The following is a 24,255-nucleotide window of genomic DNA, read 5'->3' as shown; positions in this document are numbered from 1 at the left end:
GTTGCTGCTTGTTTCTCCCTTCAATTCTGTCAGTGCTTGCTTCTGGGATTTAGGAACTCTGTTGTGGGTATATATGTATTTATAATTGTTATATCTTCTTGGTGAATTGACCCTTTTATCATTATATAATCTCCTTTTTTGTCTCTTATAATAATTTCTGATTTAGTCTCTTTTGTCTGGTATTAGTATAGCCACAACTTTCATATTATTTAATCCTTGTTGAAGCTCTGAGCCTTTGTCCCAGTCCCAGTATTTCAACAGGGAAATTAAAGCACTATCTTTTTCCAGATTCTATACCAAGTTAGTGTTCAAACCCAAACCCAGACCTGGTTCTCCTAGTTTCCCACCAAAATTTGTGTACTGATTGTACCGTGCTTTCTCAGCTTTTAAATTGTTAGCTATAATTGCTTTTTTAAAAAAAACAAACCACCTCTGGACATGTTTAGAGGAGAAGAGAGGGGGAGAGAGAGGGAAACATCGATGTGAGAGAGAAACATTGATCGGTTGCCTTGCATGTGTGCCCCAACCTGGGACTGAATCCACAACCTATGCACGTGCCCTGACTGAGAATCAAACCTACCACCTTTCAGTTTATGGGATGATGCTCCAATCAACTGAGCCACACTGGCCAGGGCTGTAATTGCTTTTTAATTGGTAGAAGAGTATCCCTATATTTGTGGTCTAATCTGCTAATAGTCATTTCCTGCATGTTATTTTGGATTTTTCAACTATATAGTTCATTCCTTGGAAAAAGTTGTATCATCGATACCTGATGAATGAAGAGCAAGCTGTCAGCAAAGTAGATGGCATCCTGTTGAACTATGGTATTGAGAAAGAGTCAGACCTCTCTGTGCTGAACCTCATCCGGTGAGTTGTTTTTCTTCTGCAAGGAAGACAATTTCTGAAGTCCTTTCCCATATATTATCACTCATGACCATCTTTTTCATGGACTCTTCTGTGAATGTCTTACAGCTATACAGCCACCACTAAATGCTCCCCAAGTGTGGATCCTGGAAGGGCACTGTGGAGTCTGAGGGATCATCTCCTCCTTCCTGAGGCAGAGGCATGTGTGCGTCAATACCTCCCTGACCTTTACGTTGCTGCTGCGGTATGTGAAGAAGCTGTGGAGAATTACTGGGGAGTTGACACACTTTTCTCATTTCTCAGTGTATTGGTGATGAAGTTTGGCTGAAGGTTGTTCCAGATTTATTTTTAAAATCTTTCTTTTATCTCTGTTTCAAAGCCTTAATCTTGTCATTCGTCCCATTAGAGAAGTAAAAGGCCACATTGTAGATGCTTATATTTGGAAGAAATTTTTAAGAAAAGTTAGTCCAATGCCCCATGCTGTTGAGAAATCTTCAACAGAGGATGGTCATTAAACCTCTGAACACTTTGATTAATAAAGATTCCTTTACAGGACAGCCCATTCCATTGTTAACAATGTAGGGTGTGTGAGGACCAGAGAAATTCAGGGTCTTGCTACAGATGCATGTGAGTTAATGAAGGTAGAAATAGTCCTCAGTTTCCTGACTTGAGGCTCCTGATTTAGATCATGGATTTTCGAGTTTTATTTTAGAAGCTATATGCATCCCCAGCCTGCAACCAATATACCGAGAAATTAATCCATGTGCATTTTTCCTTCTGTCTTCAGTGATTGTTGATGATGGTGGAGTGAGTTTTCTTTCACAGGATGATTGTCATGAGAGGTACATGGAATGTACCTTTTTTGGAATGCATTTTTATTTTTATTTACTTATTTTATTATTTTTATTTTTATTGTTTATTCTATTATAGTTGTCTCAATTTTTTCCCTTTTGCCTCCTCCACCCAGCCTACCCCTCTAGCCCAGTCAATCCCCTCTCCATTGTCCATGTTCATGTGTCTTTCATCCATGTTCTTTGCCTAGTCCCTTCTCCTTCCTTCCACCATTCCCTCGCCTCTCTTTTCCTCCTACAGCTATCATATTTCCGTGTGCCTCATTCTATTTTTCTCATTAGGTAATTTTGTTTATTATATTCCAGTTATAAGTGAGGTCATATGGTATTTCTCTTTCACTGCCTGGCTTATTTTACTTAGCATAATGTTCTCCAGGTTCATCCATGCTGTCACAAAAGGTAGGGCTTCCTTCTTTCTTTCTGTTGCATAGCATTCCATTGTGTAAATGTACCACAGTTTTTTAGTCTACTCATCTACTGATGGGCACTTGGGCTGTTTCCAATGCTTGGCTATTATAAATTGTGCTGCTATGAACAGAGGGGTGCATAAGTTCTTTTGAATTGGTGTTTCAGGATTCTTAAGGTATATTCCCAGCAGTGGAACCTCTGGATCATGAGGCAGTTCCATTTTTAATTTTTTGAGGAAATTCCATACTGTTTTCCACAGTGGCTATACCAGTCTGCATTCCCACCATCCATACCCTAGGGTTCCCTTTTCTCCACATCCTTGCCAGCACTTATTGTTGATTCATTAGTGATAGCCATTGTGACAGGTGGCAGTATCTCATTGTGGTTTTAATTTACACTTCTCTGATGGCTAGTGATGATAAGCATCTTTTCTTATGTCTATGGACCATCTGTATGTCCTCCTTGGAGAAGTGTCTACTCAGGTCCTTTGCCCATATTTTAAGTGGGTTATTTGTCTTCCTGGTATTGGGTTGTATGAGTTCTTTATATATTTTGCAGATGAAATTGGAATGTATTTTTAAACAGGGAGATTTGTAAAGTTAAGATTGATAAAAATATATGTCCATTATTGACTATTTCCAGGTCAGTGAACATTTTCTTAGACATTACTAAATAGAGCATACTGTGTTTGTAATAATAAATTTTCAATAATTTATTTCACATTTATTTAACTTAATATTTACTAATTATTAATAATAACAAAGTAAATTGTAAATTAATATTTTAATACCAGAGAATTGTCTGTCTTGATTTCACCCCTATAGCCTACTGTCTTCTTTTGTATCTCTCATCTTTTGTGCCTTGAAGGCAGACACACATTTAATAATGGTCCTGTTGTGATGCTGTTGAGTGTGTGTGGACCTGAGAACTCACACTAACCTGGAGAGGAGGGGTGGGGAGATGAGAGCATCATCTCTCACAAAGTTCTATGTTAAATAGTTTATAAATGTTATTAAATTACACTAAGAACTTAAACCCAGAAGTGATTAGAAGAAAGGAATCCAGGGCAAAAGAAAGGGTTCCCATTGTTTCCCTCATATCATTTGGGAAGTTTGCACTCAGGTCAGGCAATATGTACCTGGCACCTGAACCCCAAACTTGGGCTTCCTCACTGATTGTCTGATGTGATATTTATTAATCATGACCTGTATTTTTGGGTCTTTTCTTCCTTTCCTGATCCATCTCCCTCCAGGGTGTCAACGTGTGGGCTCTGGTAGCAGCCATTGTTCTCCTCTCCAACAGTGTAAATGACATCCAGCAGCTACTCTTCTGCCTCAGGAGGCCTAGCTCCACTGTGACAATGCCAGACATCACTGAGACCTTATACTGCATCGCTGTGCTTCTCTATGCCATGAGGGAGAAGGGAATTAACATCAGCAATCGGTAAAGTATTGGGAGGGAGGGTGGAGACTCTGACAGAGTGAAGGTCCTAGACTTGTGACAAGTCCCAGCTCCACCACTTTAACACTGGGCAAGCCATAAAAGTCACACTGCTCAATTTCTCTATCTGCAAAATAAAGGAATTGTGAGATTTAAGTGGAGTGGTGTAGGTAACAGTGCTTTGCAAATATAAAGTGCTGTACAACTGTAAAAAGAATACCCTTACACTCAGTTACATGTAAGGGTATCAAAGCTCCAAGTGAGGTCTCCTCACTAAAAGACTCCTTCTTTAGTCATTTGTGGCTATCTTTTCCTAGGAAAATGTTAGGATTTGGTTCCCCCATTTCTCACTTTTTTGGGGATACGATATAAAAATTGTGATTAAGTCTTGTCTGTTTATCATCTTAGTGTGAGAAAGGCTATAGCTAATGGGTTGCTAATTCTGACTGACCATCATGGTTTCACTCACCAGCAGATATGCACAGGTCGGTTTTGAGAGGGATGTGTACATTCAGGAGAATTTTGAGCACCTATTACATGTCAGATAGGTTTCCAGGCACTAGCAATGCCTTTCATGTGGACTGTGTGTTCTAGTGAGGGGAGACAGATAGTGCATAAGTAAATAATTTAAACAAGACTATTATAATGAGTGATTAGTGGTGCACAGGAAAGAACAGGTGATGGTCAAGGGCAATGAGGAATATGGCTTTAGAATGGGTAAGAAAAGCTTCTCTGAGGAGGGAACATCTGAATTGAAACCTGAATGTCAGGAGGAGCTGGCCATTTGAAGATTTGTGGGGAGAACACTTTAGCAGAAGGCATAGATACTTTAAGGGCCCAAAGATGGGAATAAATTTAGTGTATACAAATAACAGAAGAAACCTAGTGACAAGAATGTAGTGAATAAGAGGGAGACTGGTATATGATTATGAGAGGTCTACAATGACCAGATGAAGGAAGTTGGTGTAGATTGTATTAGTAATTAGAATGAAATCCAAGGTATGAAGGGCAAATTCTAGGAGGCCCTGACCCCTGGCATGGAGACAGGCAGTGTGACGATGCAGCAGATCTTGGAGAAGGAGGCATTACAGAGAGGATTTCCAGATTTCCTGTTCTGGAGTTAATGAGCCTTAGGAGGAGCTTCTGGAGGCACCAGGTGAGCTGTGGCCCAGCCATTCATGGTGAAATTTAAGTATGGAACATTTATTCTCCAGAAAAGAGTATTTGCTGTGTTTCTGAGATATATTTCAATTCATGAATATAGTTTATGTTGTATCCCACTCCCTGGCATTGAGATGTGAGGCAAGGTGCTTTATTGACACAATTAGGACTAGACAAATACAAAAATGATGAATAATGACCATAAGTACAAATAGTAACCTGTAAATAATCTGCATGTTTACATGGACATAGATGAAGAATGGGAGATATGATATGTTGTGTTTATATATTTTTTCCTGCTTTACCTGGGAGATAATCTTTTTTTTTTTTTCATTTGTAGCAAGGATTACTATCAAACTCCAGTGGCTGGGCCAGAGCCCCTTGCAATGTTAGCAAAAACTTCCCCTTATATAGCACACTGCCTCCACTCATGAGTTCCTCACCACCAGCGGCCTCTACTCTCAGCTCTAACAATGTGCAGTCCTGAGAAATAATCTTAGTATGACCAGACACTGAAATGTTGTATTATTAAAAGTATTTGTTTCATCAAAAAGATTGATGTGTGGAAATCATCTCTTTTCCCTCTGGGAATGGGGTGCAATGCTCTAAATGGTGGGCAAAGGGTGATAAAAGGATATGAGTTTGGGTTCATGTAAACACAGAGAGGTTTGGAGTGGCTTGTGATGGGACGTGTTTAACCATGTCTAGTGCCTCTGTTGAGTGCACCGTGTCGTCTTTGGTCTCTCTTGGTGACTTGCAGGCTGTCTTGTTTTCTAGTTCTTGGTAATCTTATCTTTTAAAAAAATTTGTTAGGGTGACAGTATTTAATAGGGTCATATAGGTTTCAAGTGTACATTTCCATGACATATAATTTGTATATTGTATTGTGTGCCCACCACCCAAAGTGATATCATCTTCTGTCAGTGTACATCTGACCCCCTTCCTTTTACTACCCTCTATCCCTTCCTTCTGGTAACCACCATAGTGTTGTCTGTGTCTGTGAGTTTCAGTTTTATATCCCACATATGAGTAAAATCTTATGGTTCTTAGCTTTTTATGACTGACTCATTTTGCTTAGCATAATATTCTCGGGTTCCATCCATGTTGTCACAAATGGCAGTGTTTCATCTTTTCTTATGGCTGAGTACTATTGCACTGTATATATGTACCACATCTTCTTTATCCAGTCCTCTATCTAAGAACACTTTGGTTATTTTGATATCTTGGCCACTTTGAATAACGTGCAGTGAACATAAGGGTGCACATATCTTTGCAAATAAATGTTTTTGAGTTTTCAGGTAGATACCCAGAAGAAGGGCTGCTGGGTCATAGATAACTCTATTCTTAATTTTTTGAGGAACCTCCATACTGTTTTCCACAGTGGCTGTACCAGTTTACATTCCCACCAGCATTGAATGAGGGTTCCTTTTCCTTCACAGCCTCCCTAACATTTGTTATTACTTGTCTTGTCTAACAGCCATTCTAGCAGGAGTGAGGTAGTATCTCATTGTAATTTTGATTTGCATTTCCCTATTAGTTAGTGAAGTTGGAAATCTTTTCATATATCTGATGGCTATTTGTATGTCTTCTTGGGAGAAGTGTCTGTTCAGGTCCTCTGCCCACTTTTTTAAATGAATTGTTTGTTTGATGTTGAGTTGTGTGAATTCTTCATATATTTTGGATGGTAATCATGTCTTGTTACCCATGTAGCAGACTTTCTTGGGAACCTTAAAAGATAGAATGTTCTTCATGCTTCTAAACCAATATTACCTCATGAGACTCAGGGAACAGAGCACCAACGGAGGCTCGGAAAGATAAGATGACATTATGTTGATGCTGAACAAGAATCTCACCAGTAGGAGCAGAAAATAGATTTTTTCAACTGGTTCATACTGCTCTTATAATTATTTGTCTCTTATGATCACAGCTAATGCCTTGTTTCCCCAAAGGGCATGCCCTGGTCTCTCTCCTTTTGTCATTGCACCTGGAGCCAGGTGTCTTTCCCAGAACTGTGCTCTCCGAGAGAGCTTTGGTGAGCTCTAGGTATACTTAAATTCTTTTCTTTCCTTTTTTTCATAAAATGGTGGTAGAGTTTTATTGATTTTGGGGTTTGTTTTTTTTTTTTAAGAAACAATAAAAGTCTAAATATATCTGAGAAAAAATAAGATACAGATTGGGACTTAATTTGATAATCTCTAAATCTGCCTTTTCCCTGTTAGGATCCACTACAACATTTTCTATTGCCTGTATATTCAGGAGAATTCCAGCACTCAGGCCACAACAGTTAAAGAGGAAACATCAGTTTGGCCAGGGTATGTACACAGATAAGTAAGTGTGTGTGTGTGTGTTGTCTTCCATTCTTGACTCTCATACTTAGGAGGAGAGGTGTTTTAACAACTTTATTGAGGTATAATTTACATTATGTAAAATTTACCATTGTAATTGTATAATTCAGAGATTTTTATTAGTTTTACTAAGTGTGCAGTCAATATCATATTCCAGTTTTAGAACATTTTTATCACACTAAAGGGAGGTCTTGTTTTTGGTTAAATTTTGTTCATCTGATTTAGCTGTTTGCTTTTTGACAGTCCATTTCCTGGTCTTTTCAATTCCTTTGTATTTTTCTAATTTTTCTTCTGTAATGATTACAGCAAGAAAACAACCATCCAACTTACACATGAGCAGCAACTGATTCTGAACCATAAGATGGAACCTCTCCAGGTGGTAAAAATTATGGCATTTGCAGGTAAGCGAACTCGCCAGTACTGGAATAGAGGGTCAGGGTCATGACTCATATCACTACACCCCCCTTCCCTGTTACCTTCCAGAGTATCTTTACTTTGATCTGTTGTTAAACTACTGCAATGAAATAATCATAAAAGCAGTTGCCAAGTAGATCTTGCTTTTTCTTACAACTCCAGGGAGCATCCACACTGGAGTTCTCTGTGAGACCAACAGTTTATAGGAGTTAGTTTGCTGGGTAGTTACCAAAGGGGTTGATCCAGCCTGTCATTTATCATTATATGTGCTCAGTCACTGATTGCTTATATACTGGCAGGTCATGTTAATCTCTTCTCAGAGAGTTTTAGTAGCTCCTGATTGCTATCGGGTGAAGTCTAGAAGGCCTTTCCACCATTTGTTTCTAACCTACATTCCTAAATATATTGTGTACTATTCTCCTGCTTCAGTCAGCTCATTGTCCTCACAGTCTCATAAAGTGTTGATTATTCTTTTGTCTGAACCTTAGCTCATTCTATTTTCTCTACCTGGAATTCCTTCCCTTTTTTTTCTACCTACATATCCTAGTAAAAACAGCAACAGCCATTTCTTAAATGCCTGCCACATGTCTGAGAAAAATTAAAATGACTTGCCCCAGGTCCTGGCTGGTGTATCTCAGTTGGTTAGGTGTTGTTCCATAAACAAAAAGGTTGCAGGTTCAATTCCTGGTGAGGGCACATGCCTGGGTGTAGGTTCCATCCTTGGGCAGGCACATGTGGGAGGCAACCAATCTATGTTTCTCTTTCACGTCAATGTTTCCTCTTTCTCCCTTCCTTCCTTCTCTCTAAAATCAATAAGCATGTTCTGTGGTGAGGATTAAAAAAAAGAAAAATGACTTGTCCCAGGTTAAATAGCACAGTAAAGTGAAAAAGAACATGAATTTAGAAACAAAAAATTCTCACCAAAGAAGAAAAAATAGTACCACTTTTTCAACCTTACAGGATTGTTTTGAATATGAATGACACAGGGTGGAAATATTTATAAAATGTGCATTTTAGCTATTCTGCCCTGGCTAGCATGGCTCAGTGGATTGAATGCTGTCCTTCAAACCAAAGGGTCGCCGGTTCAATTCCCAGTCATGGCACATGCCTGGTTTGTAGGCTGGGTCCCCGGTTGGGGGTGTACAAGAGACAATCACACATTGATTTTTCTCACCCTCTCTTTCTCTCTCCCTTTCCTTCTCTCTAAAAATAAATAAAATATTTTTTTAAAATGTGCATGTTGGCTATTCTTACTATATGGTTACTATATGCTTACTATATGACTATTTATACTATATAACCATATAGTAAGAATTATATAGTACATAATATAGTATATACTATATGAATTAAAATTCAAAGCTGAATTCAAAGTGTGATTTAAATTAGAATTCAAAGCTGGATTTGTTCCTCTCCAAAAACCTGCCTTTCCCCCTCTTCCTCTCCTTCTCTGTTTCCTCCCTTTCTCTCTTATTCTTTGCCCTACCATGGTGACTCTCATCATTTCTGGTTTTCCCTGATGGAGGCTTCTTTAGTCATTTGAGTCCTACATGATCTCTGAACTCTTCCCTATAACTAATTATTCATATTAACTATTTGGTACCTGATTATATAGTAAGAATAGCCCGCCCTGGCTGGCGTAGCTCAGTGGATTGAGTGCAGGCTAGGAACCAAAGTGTCCCAGGTTCGATTCCCAGCCAGGGTACATTCCTGGGTTGCAGGCCAGAACCCCCAGCAACCGCACATTGATGTGTCTCTCTCTCTCCCTTTCTCTCTCTCTCTCTCTCTCCCCGCTGCTTCCCTCTCTAAAAAAAATAAATAAATAAAATCTTTAAAAAAAAAAGAATAGCTAACACACACATTTTATAAAATACCTCAACACTATGTCATTCATATTCAGAACAACCCTGTAAGGTTGGAAAAGAGGTACTATTTTTCTTCTTTGACTGGTGAGAATTTTTTGTTTCCAAATTCATATTCTTTTTCACTTTATTGTGTTATCATCATACTCTCATTTTGTTCTAATTGTTTCAACTGTGTTGGTATTTTATTTTCAACTAGATTATAATGTAGGAACACTGCTTTATGTCTTTTAATATACTCCCAATACTTAACATACAGCTGAACATGTAGTATGTGCTCAATAAATATTTTTAAATGAATGAGAATTGACTAACTGAATGACTAGCTGAATGATGGAGAGGTAGGGCAGACAGAGTTCAGAATGAATCTCATTTGCATGCCCTTGCCATCAAAGCATTAATGAGCCCTAGGCCAGCCATAGCTACCATGTATTGAGTTCTTCTGTTGCATACCTTGATGATTATCTTCATCCTGCCTGCCGCTACAAAGCCGTTGTTACCCACTCATGACTGAGAAGCAAACTGAAGATTGTTGAGGCCAAGTAGCTTGCCCTTCATCCCTTGACTAAAACCTGACAGAGCCATAATCCCCACACAGGTTAACCTGGCTTAGAATCTATTTTTTTTTTTCACTATACCATTGTTCATTTTTATCGGTATTAGAAAACTTGTCACAGTCTGGTCTCAAACAAGAGGCGAGATAAGCATAGATAAGCCCTGATAAAGGCATCCTTTGGAACAGTTTTTCCTGGTCAGAGGGTCACTTCATTTCCTCTTGGCTTCCCCAGGCACTGGGAAGACCTCTACCCTGGTCAAGTATGCTGAGAAGTGGTCTGGGAGCAGGTTTCTTTATGTGACATTCAACAAGAGCATCGCAAAGCAGGCCGAGCGAGTCTTCCCCAGCAATGTCACCTGCAAAACCTTTCATTCCATGGCCTATGGACACATTGGGCGGAAGTGAGCATTACATTGCCACCATTGTTATTATATCTAACCACTGTTTTTTATGTTGCAATCCTCATGATCACATATGGACTTACACCACAATAACACTAAGAAAATTTATCCTTTTTGTCTCCATTTATAGGCAGGAAATATAGATTTAGCAATTTGTACTTTTACTCAATAAAAATACATTGTTTGCAAATAATATCCAAAGGGGGAGCCAAACTCATTTCTTTGGAATTGAAGCACAGAAACTAAAAGACTTGTCTAGAGTTCAGAGTATCGGCAATCTGACTGGTCACATCTAGGCTTCCTTGGAATGGGGCGAGAGGGAGAAGACTAAGTGGAGGTATACTTGCCCCAGGTCTCTCAAGGCCTCTGAACCAGCATTCCCTTGGATGTGAAAGTTTCAAGAAACTTTGAGTTTCTGCCCTTGGGGGCCTCTTGGGGAGTCTGTTTCACAACTTAGAGTAGTAGTGTCTGCCATGACCCACTTCATCTTCTGAGTTATTGTATGCAAATTCCTGAAAGCTTAATGTGAAGCCATTTCAAATGATACATGGGCCTGGCTCAACCCCTCTGGTTTTCTATTTTCCCTCATCTGTATGTGACACTGAGAGTGACCTTGTGGTATCATTGTAGAGAATGGGATTGGGAGTCAGGAGGCACATTTTATTAGCATTGTCAATAAAGCCAAATACTATTCATTCGGGGTATGTATTACAGGTACCAAACAAAGAAGAAATTGAATCTCTCCAAGTTAACACCCTTCATGGTCAATTCTGTCCTTGCTGAAGGGAAAGGTGGATTCATAAGGGCCAAGCTAGTGTGTAAGACTTTAGAAAACTTCTTCGCCTCGGCTGATGAAGAGCTGACTATTGATCATGTGCCTATTTGGTGTAAGGACAACCAAGGACAGAGAGTCATGGTTGAACAGAGTGAAAAACTGGTGAGTATTTAAATATCTTTAGAATAAGGGATCAGGGGTTAAATGAGGAGAGTTGACACGATACAGTGTTATGTTTGTCTTTCGTTTCTTCATAAGTGCTGGCAGAAGATAAAGGTAGAGGGGTGACTGTAGGTCAGTCATAGTTGTGGGTTGTAAAGCGTTTTCTGTGAAGAGGATTCATGGACAGCTCACTCCATACGGTCCTCCCATTCAGCAGTGAGGCACCTACCTAGGGTTTATAAGAGCTTTTCAATGGGGCTGCTAGACAAATCTAAAGATTAGGAATCTCTTCTAATTTTTAACAAGTTTTTTCAATCCTTTCCCATTCTTTTTATGAATTAATTATTAGTCATAAATCAAGAGAAATAATCTAGCCTTTTCTGGTCCATCAGATTTTGTGCTGTCTGAGCAATGTTCTGTCACTGGGCTGTTGTGAAGCCGGAAGGAAGTTAGGGAAGTGACTGCCACTCACCGAACTGTGATGCTGCCTTTATTCTGACCTCTGCTCTGTATGTGGAAATGAGAAGTGTGATTTCAGGGTGCTATCTTTTCCAGGGCCTTAAACTAGGAATTACCAATTACTTGTTTTCTAGAACAGTGTTCTTGAAGCAAGCCGCCTTTGGGATAACATGCAGAAGCTGGGGGAATGCAAAGAAGAGGCTTACCAAATGACTCATGATGGTATGCAAGTCCCCAAATCTCAATATCTGTTAGATGTAACTGCTTTAGTTATAAGTTCTGACTCTTGCTACTCCCCTTTTTTAGGCTACTTGAAACTTTGGCAGCTGAGCAAACCTTTGCTTGCCTCTTTTGATGCCATCTTTGTGGATGAGGCCCAGGACTGTACCCCAGGTGATAAACTATTTAGGACATCAGTAGTTTCAAATACATAGAAACAACATCATGATTCTATAAGAGGACATATGCATGAAATGAGTTGATCATTCTTATTTGTCCTAAAGAAGGGGAACAAATGATATTCAGTCACTCAGAAATCCCTTATTGACTTTGGATTTCAACAATTGTCCTTTCCCCCACCCAAGGCAGATTAATTTTCCTCTAATGTTTTGCTCTGGGTTATTTTTAAATGTTGACTAAGCATAGGTCATCAGAGGGTAGGGACCTAGGCTCATGCCGAGTGGGAAGAGATTGTCAGTTTAGAGTGAACAATTTGTGTTGTATATATTTCAGATGGCTAGTAGAAAATAGTGTGACTTTGTAGGTCATTTGGGGACTTTAAGTTATAATATTAAGAGAGAAAAGACAATCTACTTCATTTTATATTTGCCTATGTGGTTTCTTATACACAAAAATTTGTCTAGGACTAAAAATAATCTACTTTCCTGGGATCAGAAACTGTTCTTTTGTCTGTTCTTAAATGATTTCTTTGGATCGACTATGCCTATACTGCAGGAAAACACAACTCTGTTGGATAGTGTGCCCTGGCTTAGTTTCACGAAACCATTTTTATCCTTTCTGTCTGAAATGTGGTTTCCTTTTGCCATGTGGGTTGGTACTCTTTTAGATCTCTTACTTTTTCCATCTTACTGGTTGCAGCAATCATGAATATAGTCCTGTCTCAGCCGTGTGGAAAGATCTTCGTAGGGGACCCACACCAGCAGATCTATACCTTCCGTGGTGCAGTCAACGCCCTGTTCACAGTCCCTCACACTCATGTCTTTTATCTCACACAGGTAAGAATTCTCTTTGCTTCCAAGTCCCCAGCAGTACGTAAGTAAGCACTGTGGTTCTCCGCCCTTGTTTTTCAGTGCTTACCATGTGCCAGGACCTGTGCAAGGTTTTGTATCAGATTCACAGTATGTAGCCAATCCTTGCTTCTAAGCAGTGGTTCTGTGGTTGTTAGGGGACCTACAGAGTCAAAACAGTTTTCATAATAGTAATTTTCCCTTTTCACTGTGTTGACATTTGAACTGATAATGCAAAGCAGCGTGGGTGAAACTGCCCATGCCTTGCCATGAATGAAGGCATCCTCACAAAATGGTACCAGCAGTCATTGTGTTCTTTACTGCCATGCATTCATACAGGTTTAAAAACAAACAACAACAACAACACACACAGTTCACTTAAGAATGTGCTTTACATGGCAAAAATGATTAATTTTATTAACTCCTATTTCTTGAAGATGTCTCTTCAGTGTTTTGGGTGATGAAGTGGGAAGTATGAATAAAGTACTCCTGCATACCGAAGTATGTTGGTTTTCTAATGAAGAGTACTTTTGTAACTGAGTTTGGAGCTACACTGGCAGCTTTTTTTTCTTGTAATACCACTTGTCATTGAAAGAACAGCTGACAGACTTACGGTTATTCAGATTTGGGTTTTTAACATTTTCCCAAAAAGGAATGAAATGAGCTGTGACTCAAGGAAAACAACTTACAACTTTTTGTTGCCAAAGATAAAACTTTTACTTTCAAGTGAAATGAAAATTTTGGAAAACTTATGTCTGCCATTGTGAGCATGACAACTCATGGTGTCCTTGATTGTCTGGAAAGGTTATTAAACTTCCCTCCCCTTTTCTGTATGCATGTGTGTAAGGCTGAATTTCCTCTATGTCACTCAACTAAAACACCACAGCATCGCAGATAGAACACAGGCAGAATGAGAACCCAGCTATCTTCTGTTCAGCTGGGCATTAAAGAGATTTGCAAAAATGTAAAAGAGTGACATTCTTGGTGCCAAATTTTTTTTGTTTTGGAAAATATGTTTTTTAAAAAATGTATTATTTATATTATTATGCAGTGGGTTTCTTATTGTCTTTTTATCATTTATTTATTTTTATTGATTGATTTGCAAGAGAGAGAGAGAGAGAAATGTTGACTTATTGTTCCACCCATTTACTCATTCATTGGTTGCTTCTTGTATGTGTCCTGATTGGGGATCAAACCCACAACCTTGGTGTATCAGAACAGTGCTCCAACCAACTGAGCTACCTGGCCAGAATCATTATTGTTATTTTTATTTATTTACTTTTTTTTTTAAGAGAGAGAGAGGAAAGGAGGGAGAAAGAGAGGAAGAGAAACATCAATTTGCAAGAGATATATTGATCAGTAGCCTCTTACATGCCCCCATGTGGGGACAAGGCCCACAACCCAGGCATATGCCCTGACTGGGAATTGAACCAGCGACCTTTTGATTCACAGGCCAGTGTTCAATCCACTGAGTCACACCAGCCAAGGCTATTGTTGTTTTTAAATGAATCCAATTTTCTAGTGATTACTATAGTTAGATATAACTCATATAATTAAAACTCTTTTAGGGCCTCAGCAGTTTTTGGAAGTGTAAAGAGTACTGAGATCAAGAGGTTCAAGAAACACTGCTTTTAAGAAACTCTTTTCTAGTTAGAGGATATGAGACGTGCCAGCTATTGAAGTGTAATCTGAACTATTTTGTTCTGTTATAGAAAGTTCTGTAACCTACTCTGTTATTTTATTCCTTTGAGTTCCTGTTGTATCCTACAGTGATTTGGGGTAACATCAACTCAGAGTAACTTTTTTTAATAGACTGTTTTTAGTTTCAGATTTACAGAAAAATTGAGAAAGTGGTACAGAAATTTCCCATATACTGCGCATTCAGTTTGCCCTATTATTAACATGGTGGTGTAGTGGGTTTGCCACAGTTAATGAACTAGTATTGACACATGATTGTAAAGCCCTTAGTTTATTCAGATTTCCTTAGTTTTTATCTAATGTCCTTTTTTGTTCCGGGATCTTGTGAGGGTTACTGTATTACATGTAGTTGTCATGTCTTCATAGCCTCCTGTTGGCTGTGACAGTTTCTCAGACTTTTCTTGTTTTTGAAGACTGACACTTTTAGAGAGTATTGTTTAGGTGTTTTGTAGGATACCTATGTTAAAATTTGTCAACTGTTTTTCTTAGGATCTTATGAGTGTTGAGGAGGAAGATCTCTCAGAACAAAAATTGTCAGCATCATAATATTGAGGGCACATACTATCATTTTTATCACATAATATCGAGGGAATGATTTATGACTGTTAATATTGACCTTGATCATCTAGTGGAAGTAGTGTTTGTCAGGTTTCTCTACTGTGAACTTACTCTCCTTGCCTCTTGCCCTTTCCATACTATAATATATACTTTGAAAGGAAGTCGCTATACTTAACCCTCACTCAAGGAATAAGTGTTGGAATGGCTACATAAATTATTTGTAATTCTTCTGCAAGGGAGATTTGTGTCTTCTCTCCCATTTATTCAGTCATTTATTTATATCAGCACTGACTCACAGATATTTATTTTATGATTTGGGTTATGGTTTACTCAGAAAAGTTTTATAGCAACAAAGTACTATTTGTTGAAAGTCTCATTTTTCTTAGACTGTACTGTTAATGTTCACCAAAGCGCATCATCCTTTATTACCTTAAATTAGAAATGCATGGAAAAGATAATGAATATCATGAGTTTGGGGAAGAATGATGTCTTTCCAACTACAGTGGTCAAGGAATTAGGGTGTTAGGCACAATTTTGAGGGGTAGGTAATTGTTTTGCCATGCACCAAGGCAGAGAGTGGGCAGGGAATGCTCAGGAAATTATTATATAATACTTTTGTATATGGTTATATAGGACAGTATTTTTAGAATAATGTGGAGATAATTTCAAAGGCAAGGAGTGAAGCCTTCCCTAATTTCCCTTAATCTTTTGTATAATTTAATACTTCTTAGATTTGATTTGGAAAGAAGGGTAGAGTTGCTTAGAAACGTTTGCTATTGCTTTTGGGAATAAAAGGAAATAGGTTGTTGAGGCTGTGATAAATCTTGAAAATGTATGCATCACCTTTTCCTCCTGTATTGCTCTTCCTTTTTGAGCAAATGCATAGCTTGAGGACAATGTGTGGGAAAGATTGATCTAACAGCCCTGGCTGGTGTGACTCAGTTGGTAGGGCATCTTCCCACAAACCAAAAGGTTGTGGGTTTGATTCCTGGTCAGGGCACATGCCTGGGTTGCAGGTTAGGTCCCCAGTGAGGGTACATGCGAGAGGCAATCAATTGATGTTTCTCTGTCACATCTGTGTTTCTCTCCCTTTTTCTCCCTCCCTTCCCTCTCTGTCACTAATAAGCATGTTCTTGGTTGAGGATTTAAAAAAAAGATTGATCTGACAGAGGTGTAGAGGTTTTTGGCAGTGGGAGGAAACTAGAGGGGAACAGACCAAGTAGGTGAGGCATGAAGTTTGAGTTTCTGAGCTGACCTAGCAGCAATGGTAAGAAAAATAGTCTAAAAAATTTGGTGGACAAATTGTCAAGATTTGGATTTGGGGACAAGAGGTAAAGAAAAATAGGTAACTCTAAGGTTTCAAGATAGAAAATGCTATTCTGAAAACTTAGAAATAAAGTCTTTGATTCTTTGTCAAGTTCCTATTCAGTACAAGTGAGTTTACAGTAGAGAATTTCCAAATATACTTTCCAGGTAAGATGAGTCAGGAAGGACCAGTTTGGCAAGGCCAGGACTTGGCAGTGATAGAAATATGCTAACATACTTCAGGGGGAGGTTGTTAACTCCTTTCATTTGCTGTTTTCCAACAGAGTTTTAGATTTGGTGTGGAAATAGCTTATGTGGGAGCTACTATCTTGGATGTCTGCAAGAGAGTACGGAAAAAGACTTTGGTTGGAGGAAACCATCAGAGTAAGGCTTTCAGTTACTTTTCTCTTATTTGTTACAAAAATTGGTTTTCCTCTTTATTTGGGTTTGCTGTAGAGTTTGTTCTCTCTCCCAAAAGGTGGCATTAGAGGTGATACAAAGGGGCAGGTGGCCCTGTTGTCCCGGACCAATGCCAATGTGTTTGATGAGGCTGTACGGGTGACCGATGGAGAAGTACCTGCAAAGATACACTTGATTGGGGTAAGAGTAAATTTCTCTTGACTGCTTCATGCACAGAAACATTTCAGACAAACATAGACGATGAACATGTTTAACTTTAATTAGGATTATTATGCAAGCAAACATTTGGGTTTTTGACAATTTTCACCATCTGCACCATGACTGAAGCCTTTCTCCCTGAACATTCTGATTATGGTAGCCAAGTCAGCTCCATTCTGTAAAGTCGGATCCAACAAGCACTTGAGGATCTTTTCTCTTACTCTTTAAAAAATAAATGCCCTTCTCATCTTTAACTATGCAAAATGAGGCCACGGGCTCTCTCTGAGTGTCCCGGTGTATGTTGTTCATTACTGTAAGAACCAGTGAGGGACAGCACAGCGGGACAGGCTAGCGGGCTCCAGTGAATAGAGTGTGTGTACCTGGTTCTAGCTCGGGTTCTGTCACTAACTTTGTGTGGCTTGTGGCAAGTCACAGCCTCTGTGTGCCTCATTCTCTCCATCTCTAAGATAAAGATAATGCCTTTCCTTTACCTGTTTCACGGGGAAATTAGGGATCAGTGACATGTATGTGACACTTTTGACTCTTTGAAGCCCAGTTATATAACTAAAAGATACTCACTCATTGATTTATGAAAAAGATATTTTCCATGTGTAGGCACTCAATAAATGTATCGAGTGAATTATAATCAAAAGATGTTCTGACTTCTCCTCTTTATTTATAAAGATTATATTAGCCCAGTTATAGGAAAAACTTCAGCATTAATCTCAGTATTTCATATCATTCTCTTTTGCTAATTATTTCTCATTGTTCTTCTAGATGTTTATTTTTACATAATTGTAATTATAGTGTACATTAAAAAGATGCTGTTTTAACTCAACACATAAGCATATTTTTGTTCATGTTGCCACCATAATGACTATAATATTTCATGCAGTGGGTATAGTATAATTTAGCCATTTTTGTTACTGTAAGAAAATAATACATACTTGGGGAACATCATTCATGCTGGGCATGATATAACATAAGTTGCTCTCTTCCCTTCTCTGTATCTACTCATCACCTGTAGCATAGATCATTACACATGATCACATCTGATTTCCAATTATGTATACTGTCTTATTTTGGTCTCTGTTTTATGTTAATGTGTTATGTGTCCCTTCTCATAATTATGCTAAAGCCTTTGACATATGTTTCTTTTGTACTGGGACCTGGTGCCGTGCAAATACTGGGCCCCGGCCAGTGCTCAGTACACACTTTCAGGTAGAATTGGGCTGAACTGTGGTACAGTCAGGCCCTCTACTCCAGGACCTAATAACCTTTTAAAACACAATAATCTGGACCTATAGACATTCTGTAGTTCTTTTCTCAAAAGAAACAATGGTAAGTATTCATATTTCACTCTTTGTCTTTAGGTATCATTTAGGTATATTCTTCATTGCAACCTTTTATATTCCTACAAGATAGATGATTTAAATTGCCCTTTTTTATAAGAAAAAATGCAGCTGGTTTTTTGCCTTTTTTAAAACGTAGAAAGAGTTTGAGGTAGCAGCTAAAACTTAGCATTTGGTAATCCTGAATTTCCAGGCTGCATTATAGCCTAGTGCTTTTATGCCCGATGAAGTTTCCTACTTACTGTTGCATTGCTCTGGGTGCAATTTGAGATTCGTTTCCAAGAAAATATCTAATTTCCAAAACCACATCTCTACATGTGGTTTACTTTTGTTTTGTTAAGACAACAACAAAAACAAAAAATGAAAAACAACCAAAAAACCTCAAAAATCCCACCAAAAAAACTTTTTCAGGGGATTAAATCATTTGGATTGGACAGAATCATTGATATTTGGATCCTTCTTCAGCCGGAGGAAGAACGGAAGAAACGTGAGTACCTTCCTGGCCGTGGTGCAGTGGATGGAAGCACTCCAGTGATGAGGGATGGGAGAAGGATGGGCATGTTCTAAGTCAGAGTTTTTTAGTTCTGGAGAAGGGTGGAGCTTGTATTGCTCTTTTCCCCATCAAGACTGGGATGCCTGAGGCCTTCTGTTTTCAGAGGTACTGATGGCCTTTTGCAGATCCTTCTTTTAGAAGTCTAATTTTTTTTCTGTTGTTGGCCCCTTAGGCTGTTTTCCCTCATCATCTTTTCTGTCTGCCTGGGCAACTTTATACATGAAAACTTCTGCATGTGCCCCAAATGATCATTGCTAACATTTCTATAGCACTTTTCTTTTCATTACTGTGCTATTTCAAATCCCTGTGAAGTAGGTAAGGATCTCAAAGGTAGGGCTCTTGATCCTCAGTTTGGAGACGGAGAGGCTAAAGCACAGGTCATTTCACTGACTTGCCCGGAACACACAGTTGGTTAGTGATGTAGTCGGGACTAGAACCTGGGTCTCCCAATCTTAAGACCATTCACTTATGCTATTGGTTAGGAACGTGTAGCTGCTGCCACCATATGTCAGTGTAGCCTGTATCACATTAACTTGTGTTTGTATTTTCCATAGGAAACCTCATTATTAAAGACAGGTTTATTAGAAGATGGGTGCACAAAGAAGGCTTTAGTGGCTTCAAGAGGTATGTGACTGCAGCCGAGGATAAGGAGCTTGAAGCAAAGATTGCTGTTGTTGAAAAGTATAACATCAGGATTCCAGAACTGGTGGAAAGGATAGCAAAATGCCACATAGAAGACTTGGACTTTGCAGGTGAGGAAAAAGTTCTTCACTTCCCACCAGGAGAAGGAACAGATGGTCTTCTGATGCTTCTTGCCTATATGAGTATCCTGTGTAATCAAGGGCGACTTTGTTGCATTCCTGGCATTGCCTAAGAATAGGGAGCAGAGCTGCCATTCTTCCTTAGGGGTCCTTTGCTTCTGCTGTACCTCCAAGCTGGTAGAATGGGACTTCTGGGTGCCAACTCTGTTGCCGTGTGATTTTGGGCAAAACATGCACTCCTTTTCTGGGCCTCTGTCCCTTCGTGTGTGAAGCATAGGAGGTGGGCAGGTCATTGTGAGCTCTGGAAGGTGGTTCTGAGATGCATTAACTGACCTGCAATGACTTTTCTACTTTTCCCTTCATCTTTTTATTTTTCTCTTTTTCGCTCTTTTTTTCTTTCTGGCTGTATTTTTCTTTCTCCTCCTTTTCCCACAAAGCAACACACAGGTGGGAAAATGAAGTTAGATTCTTAAGGGTACAGTAGGAAGAGTACATTTTTTCCCTCTTTTGTTTCTCTTCCTGTCTCTGCCCCATCTAATGCTATGCTGTGTTTTTATTCCAGAGTACATTTTGGGTACTGTGCACAAAGCCAAAGGCTTGGAGTTTGATACCGTTCATGTTTTGGATGATTTTGTGAAAGTGCCTTGTGCCAGGCACAACCTTGCCCAGCTGCCCCACTTTAGAGTTGGTAAGACTGGTTGCACTGAGGATCCTCTCTAAGAGTTGACTAGAGATGCTTCCTTGGGATGCCTTCCTTTTTGTTGGGTCGTGTAGCCTCTTGGAAGGATTCTCCTAGAAGGAAAAAAAAAGCACCTCCCAGTCTTAAATTTGTTATTCATATACTCCATTTTTAGAAACTGTACTTCCAGAGCCCACCTCTTTTGGTGCTGCCTCTAGGGCACTTCGGTTTATAGTGTCCCTGTTTAGATTGCATCAACTCTTCAACTTTGGGTTTTCACCATCAGACTCGTAAAAGCTTTAAAACGTACAGCTTACCTGCCCACCAAGGTGTTTTTTTTTTCTTTAACTAACTCTCCTTTGTATTCAAGAGGTCATAAAATAATAAAAGCTGTTATTTGTCTGCTTTTGTATAAATTTATACTCATGGCTAGTAGTTAAACTGTAAGCATAAGTGCTATTGCTTTAGTTTTAAATTTTAGAATAAAATCATTTGAAGTTTTCCTACTAACAAACAAACAAAAGCTCTCACATAACTGTGGATTCAAAATTTGGGGCATAGCATACATTGGTGGGCTAAAATAAAAATACTAAAACCTCCTTATACTGATGAATATATTCATAAAATTAAGAGAAAGGAATGGTATTAAACATAAATTAAAGTGGGGTATGGAAAAATGGCCGTAGAGAGTTATCAGTTGCTTTATATTGGGGAAGAGAAATTTATTTAATGTACTACTACCCTTTTTCCCCTCTGCTGATCATTACACATTTATATATGAACAGCTCTTTGAGATACCATCCATTGGCATTCATTGATTTAAAGTATACAGTTTAATGGCTTTTAGTGCATTCACAGATTAACTGCTCTTTATTGAATTTTTACCATTGTGCTAAGTATTATAAATGAGAGAATTGAGGTGTAAGGTAGGCAATAAAGACTTGTAAGCTGTTTCTCTCCTCTGCTTGTCCTGTAACAACATAAGGCATTTCCCCATTGGCCCAAGTAAGAAAGTGTCAGGAAAAGGAAAGAACTTGGGTTTTAGACACTTGGGTTAAACTCCTGGACCTTTGACTAGCCAGGGCCTATTTATCCAAATGCTTTACCCTCCTTAAGCCTCAGTTTCCCTATCAGTCCCACAGGTCATGCAGGAAACTGGGAGAATGAACAGAAAATATACACTGGGGCCATCATGGGTGTTGACTAACCAGTGAACCAATTCCCAGGATTTACCAGTAGTAGCACTAACTGAAACCCAGCATTTTGTGCCACTAGTCTTTAGGTTTTTATGTTTGGAGTTGGTGTTTGTAGGAAAATTTTGTATACGTAGCCAGCAAATCTTGAGTGGGTTTTTTTTTCTTTTTTGGCAGGGCTGGATGAGGGGTAGTTAACATTTAGATGAGAACATAAATTTTTGTGAGCAGGCTTTTGAGTTGATATTTTTCTCCCTTTTACCTTATATTTAGAGTCATTTTCTGAGGATGAATGGAATTTACTGTATGTTGCAGTAACTCGTGCCAAGAAGCAGCTCATCATGACCAAATCATTGGAGAACATCTTGACTTTGGCTGGGGTGAGAGGAACTGGTAGCACAAATTAGCTTACCACATTTGGATTTTATTGGGTTTGAATAAGGGATCAACCTACCCTGGGTTGGAAGAGAAGGATAGGTTGCACTCTTTCTTGAGTGCACAGAGGCCTACTGCTAAAGAAACAGAAGAAACAGAATATGTTTACTAACTAAAGAAACAGAAATGTGGGTTCTCTTTTAAATTCTTTCCTAATTCAGTTTCAAAAGTTCTTTTAGCCTTGGTCTGGGGGCTCAGTTGATTGGAGCATTGTCCCATACACCAGAAGGTTGTGGGTTCAATCCCCAGTCAAGGCATGTATGGGAGGCAACCAATCAATGTTTCTCTCCCCGCCCCATTTCCCTCTCTAAAAGTCAGTAAACATATCCTCAAGTGAGGATTTTTTTTAAGTTCTTTTAAAGAATATCAACTGTTCATGTATTTTTAAATTTCTCCCTTACTCAATTAGTGCTCAACATTCCTAGGGAGGGCAGGGAAACAGCAAGAATGTTTTCTGCATTTGAACCTTCTCCCTCTCACTCCCTAGTTTCTCTTGAACTGGCAACTGCTGTTGCCACCAATAGAATTCTCCAAAAAGAACATGTCCTTGCCAGGGAGAATGAGTATTCCTGTATCTGGCCTCTTGTCCTGAGTGAGATGCAGGAAAGTATCAGCACTCACCCTTTACCCCGGCAAACCAGCCTTCTCCCACACTCTCCCATTTCTACTGCCTTTCTGCCTGTGATGGGCTGGGGTATAAGCCAACTTTACAACCCTGTTGGAAATTAGAATGGAAATTTGAGCTAACAGTTACTACTTAGTCCATCTTTCCCTTAACCATAAATACTTAAGCCCGAGATCTAAAACTTAAATATAGAAGTTATTAAAAAATTCTCCTTCATCCTTACCTATTTCTAAAACATGTAAAATTTTGTACTGCAGGATGATTTAGTCCCAGTGCCATATTTCATGTTCTCTCAAGGAGTGGAGAATACGTGGAGCTGTAGAATCTAAGCATTGCTACCAGTGGCTTGGAACCTCTGGATGGGTTGGAGGTGTGGGACAGTAATCATTTTTAATAAATGGTATTCACAGTTTCAAATTTGTTAAGTGGTGGTAAAACAGAACCCCAACCCTCAGACTTGAATATCTATTGAGTGCCTAATATGTGTCAAGCACATTTCTAGGCACTAGAGCTACAGTGGTGGGCAAGGGAAATTCCTGCCCTCACAGAGCCTGTATTGTAGGTGAAAAGATAGTAGACAAGTAAGCAAATAGGGCTTCTCTTCACATTTTGAGGAGGAGAATATCAGCTTAAAAGGGAGAACTTTGCAGGTAAATACTCTATATGACCAATCGGAACAGCAAAAGCTTCTTGCCTAAGACTGATTACCTTGCATTTTCATTGAACTTTGTTCTTTCAAGCCTCCTTCTCACATTTTCCCCATACCTCTCTTGAGTCAAGCCTACTTGGCCATAAGAATGTTTCTGAAATTTGAAATCAGCTGCATGTTTTCCCAAGCAGTTTTGCTTCACCTGGGCCTCACCTTGTGTGACATCTCACCTTGTGTGGCAGCTCACATGGCAGAGCTTCTACTGAAGACTTTTTGCTTGGCTGTATCCTCAGTGGCACCTGGGTCACCATTGCAGATGAGTTAGAGCAGAGCTCTGTGAACTTTTCTGTTAAGATCCAGACAGTAAATATGCTTGGCTTTGCAGGTTATGGTATCTCCGTTGCATCTACTCAGCTCTGTTATTGTAGTAAGAGAGCATCCACAGGAATTCATTAATAAATGAGTGCAGCTGCGTCCCAATAAAACTTTATTTACAACAGGTGCTAGTCTGGATTTGGCCCCTAAGTTGTAGTTTGCTGACCTCTGGTCAGCAATGGTCTAACCTCTGGTTAGAGATAAGTGTGGCTTTTCCTAATTTTAGGGAGTGCAATAGAATAATAATTATTATGTGCAAATAATCTATACCTGCCACATAACTTTTTATATAAACTTTGATCTTGAGTATACCTGCAGTATGCTTTTCTCATAGAAATAGTGTTACATTAGTGGTTAGATCTATAAAAGAAAACAAATTGTCATGTTGGTAATTTTTTAGATCTTATTTATTTATTTTTAGAGAGAGGGGAGGGAGGAAGAGAGGGCAAGAAACCAGTGTGTGGTTGCCTCTCTCACGCCCCCTACTGGGAACCTAGCCTGCAACCCAG

General features: G+C 39.1%; 1 protein-coding gene and 1 non-coding gene across 6 annotated transcripts in view; one reads left to right on the top strand and one right to left on the bottom strand.

The window, feature by feature from the left end:
- The window catches only part of FBH1 (F-box DNA helicase 1), a 43,882-nt gene that overhangs the window by 13,968 nt on the left and 5,659 nt on the right, over positions 1–24,255 (top strand). For 4 of the 5 annotated variants that reach the window (XM_028505673.2, XM_036024930.1, XM_036024921.1 and 1 more), the window contains 16 exons: positions 737–867; positions 973–1,108; positions 3,376–3,566; positions 6,944–7,036; positions 7,376–7,470; positions 10,134–10,302; positions 11,017–11,239; positions 11,833–11,920; positions 12,005–12,091; positions 12,797–12,933; positions 16,791–16,890; positions 16,985–17,106; positions 18,888–18,963; positions 19,584–19,781; positions 20,353–20,478; positions 21,936–22,042. In XM_028505673.2, coding sequence (XP_028361474.1) covers positions 737–867; positions 973–1,108; positions 3,376–3,566; positions 6,944–7,036; positions 7,376–7,470; positions 10,134–10,302; positions 11,017–11,239; positions 11,833–11,920; positions 12,005–12,091; positions 12,797–12,933; positions 16,791–16,890; positions 16,985–17,106; positions 18,888–18,963; positions 19,584–19,781; positions 20,353–20,478; positions 21,936–22,042 — 2,079 coding nt within the window. The remainder of the gene's footprint in view (positions 1–736; positions 868–972; positions 1,109–3,375; positions 3,567–6,943; positions 7,037–7,375; positions 7,471–10,133; positions 10,303–11,016; positions 11,240–11,832; positions 11,921–12,004; positions 12,092–12,796; positions 12,934–16,790; positions 16,891–16,984; positions 17,107–18,887; positions 18,964–19,583; positions 19,782–20,352; positions 20,479–21,935; positions 22,043–24,255) is intronic. The other variant, XM_036024939.1, reaches the window with a different exon arrangement.
- On the bottom strand, positions 5,057–5,206 carry LOC114493632. Its single transcript, XR_003684253.1, has one exon. It is a non-coding gene; the product is annotated as a small nucleolar RNA SNORA62/SNORA6 family (small nucleolar RNA).

The sequence above is a fragment of the Phyllostomus discolor genome, chromosome 1 (assembly GCF_004126475.2).
Source record: "Phyllostomus discolor isolate MPI-MPIP mPhyDis1 chromosome 1, mPhyDis1.pri.v3, whole genome shotgun sequence".
Lineage (NCBI taxonomy): Eukaryota > Metazoa > Chordata > Mammalia > Chiroptera > Phyllostomidae > Phyllostomus > Phyllostomus discolor.
Note: the sequence above shows the minus strand (reverse complement) of the source record. Positions and strands in the feature narration are given on the sequence as shown.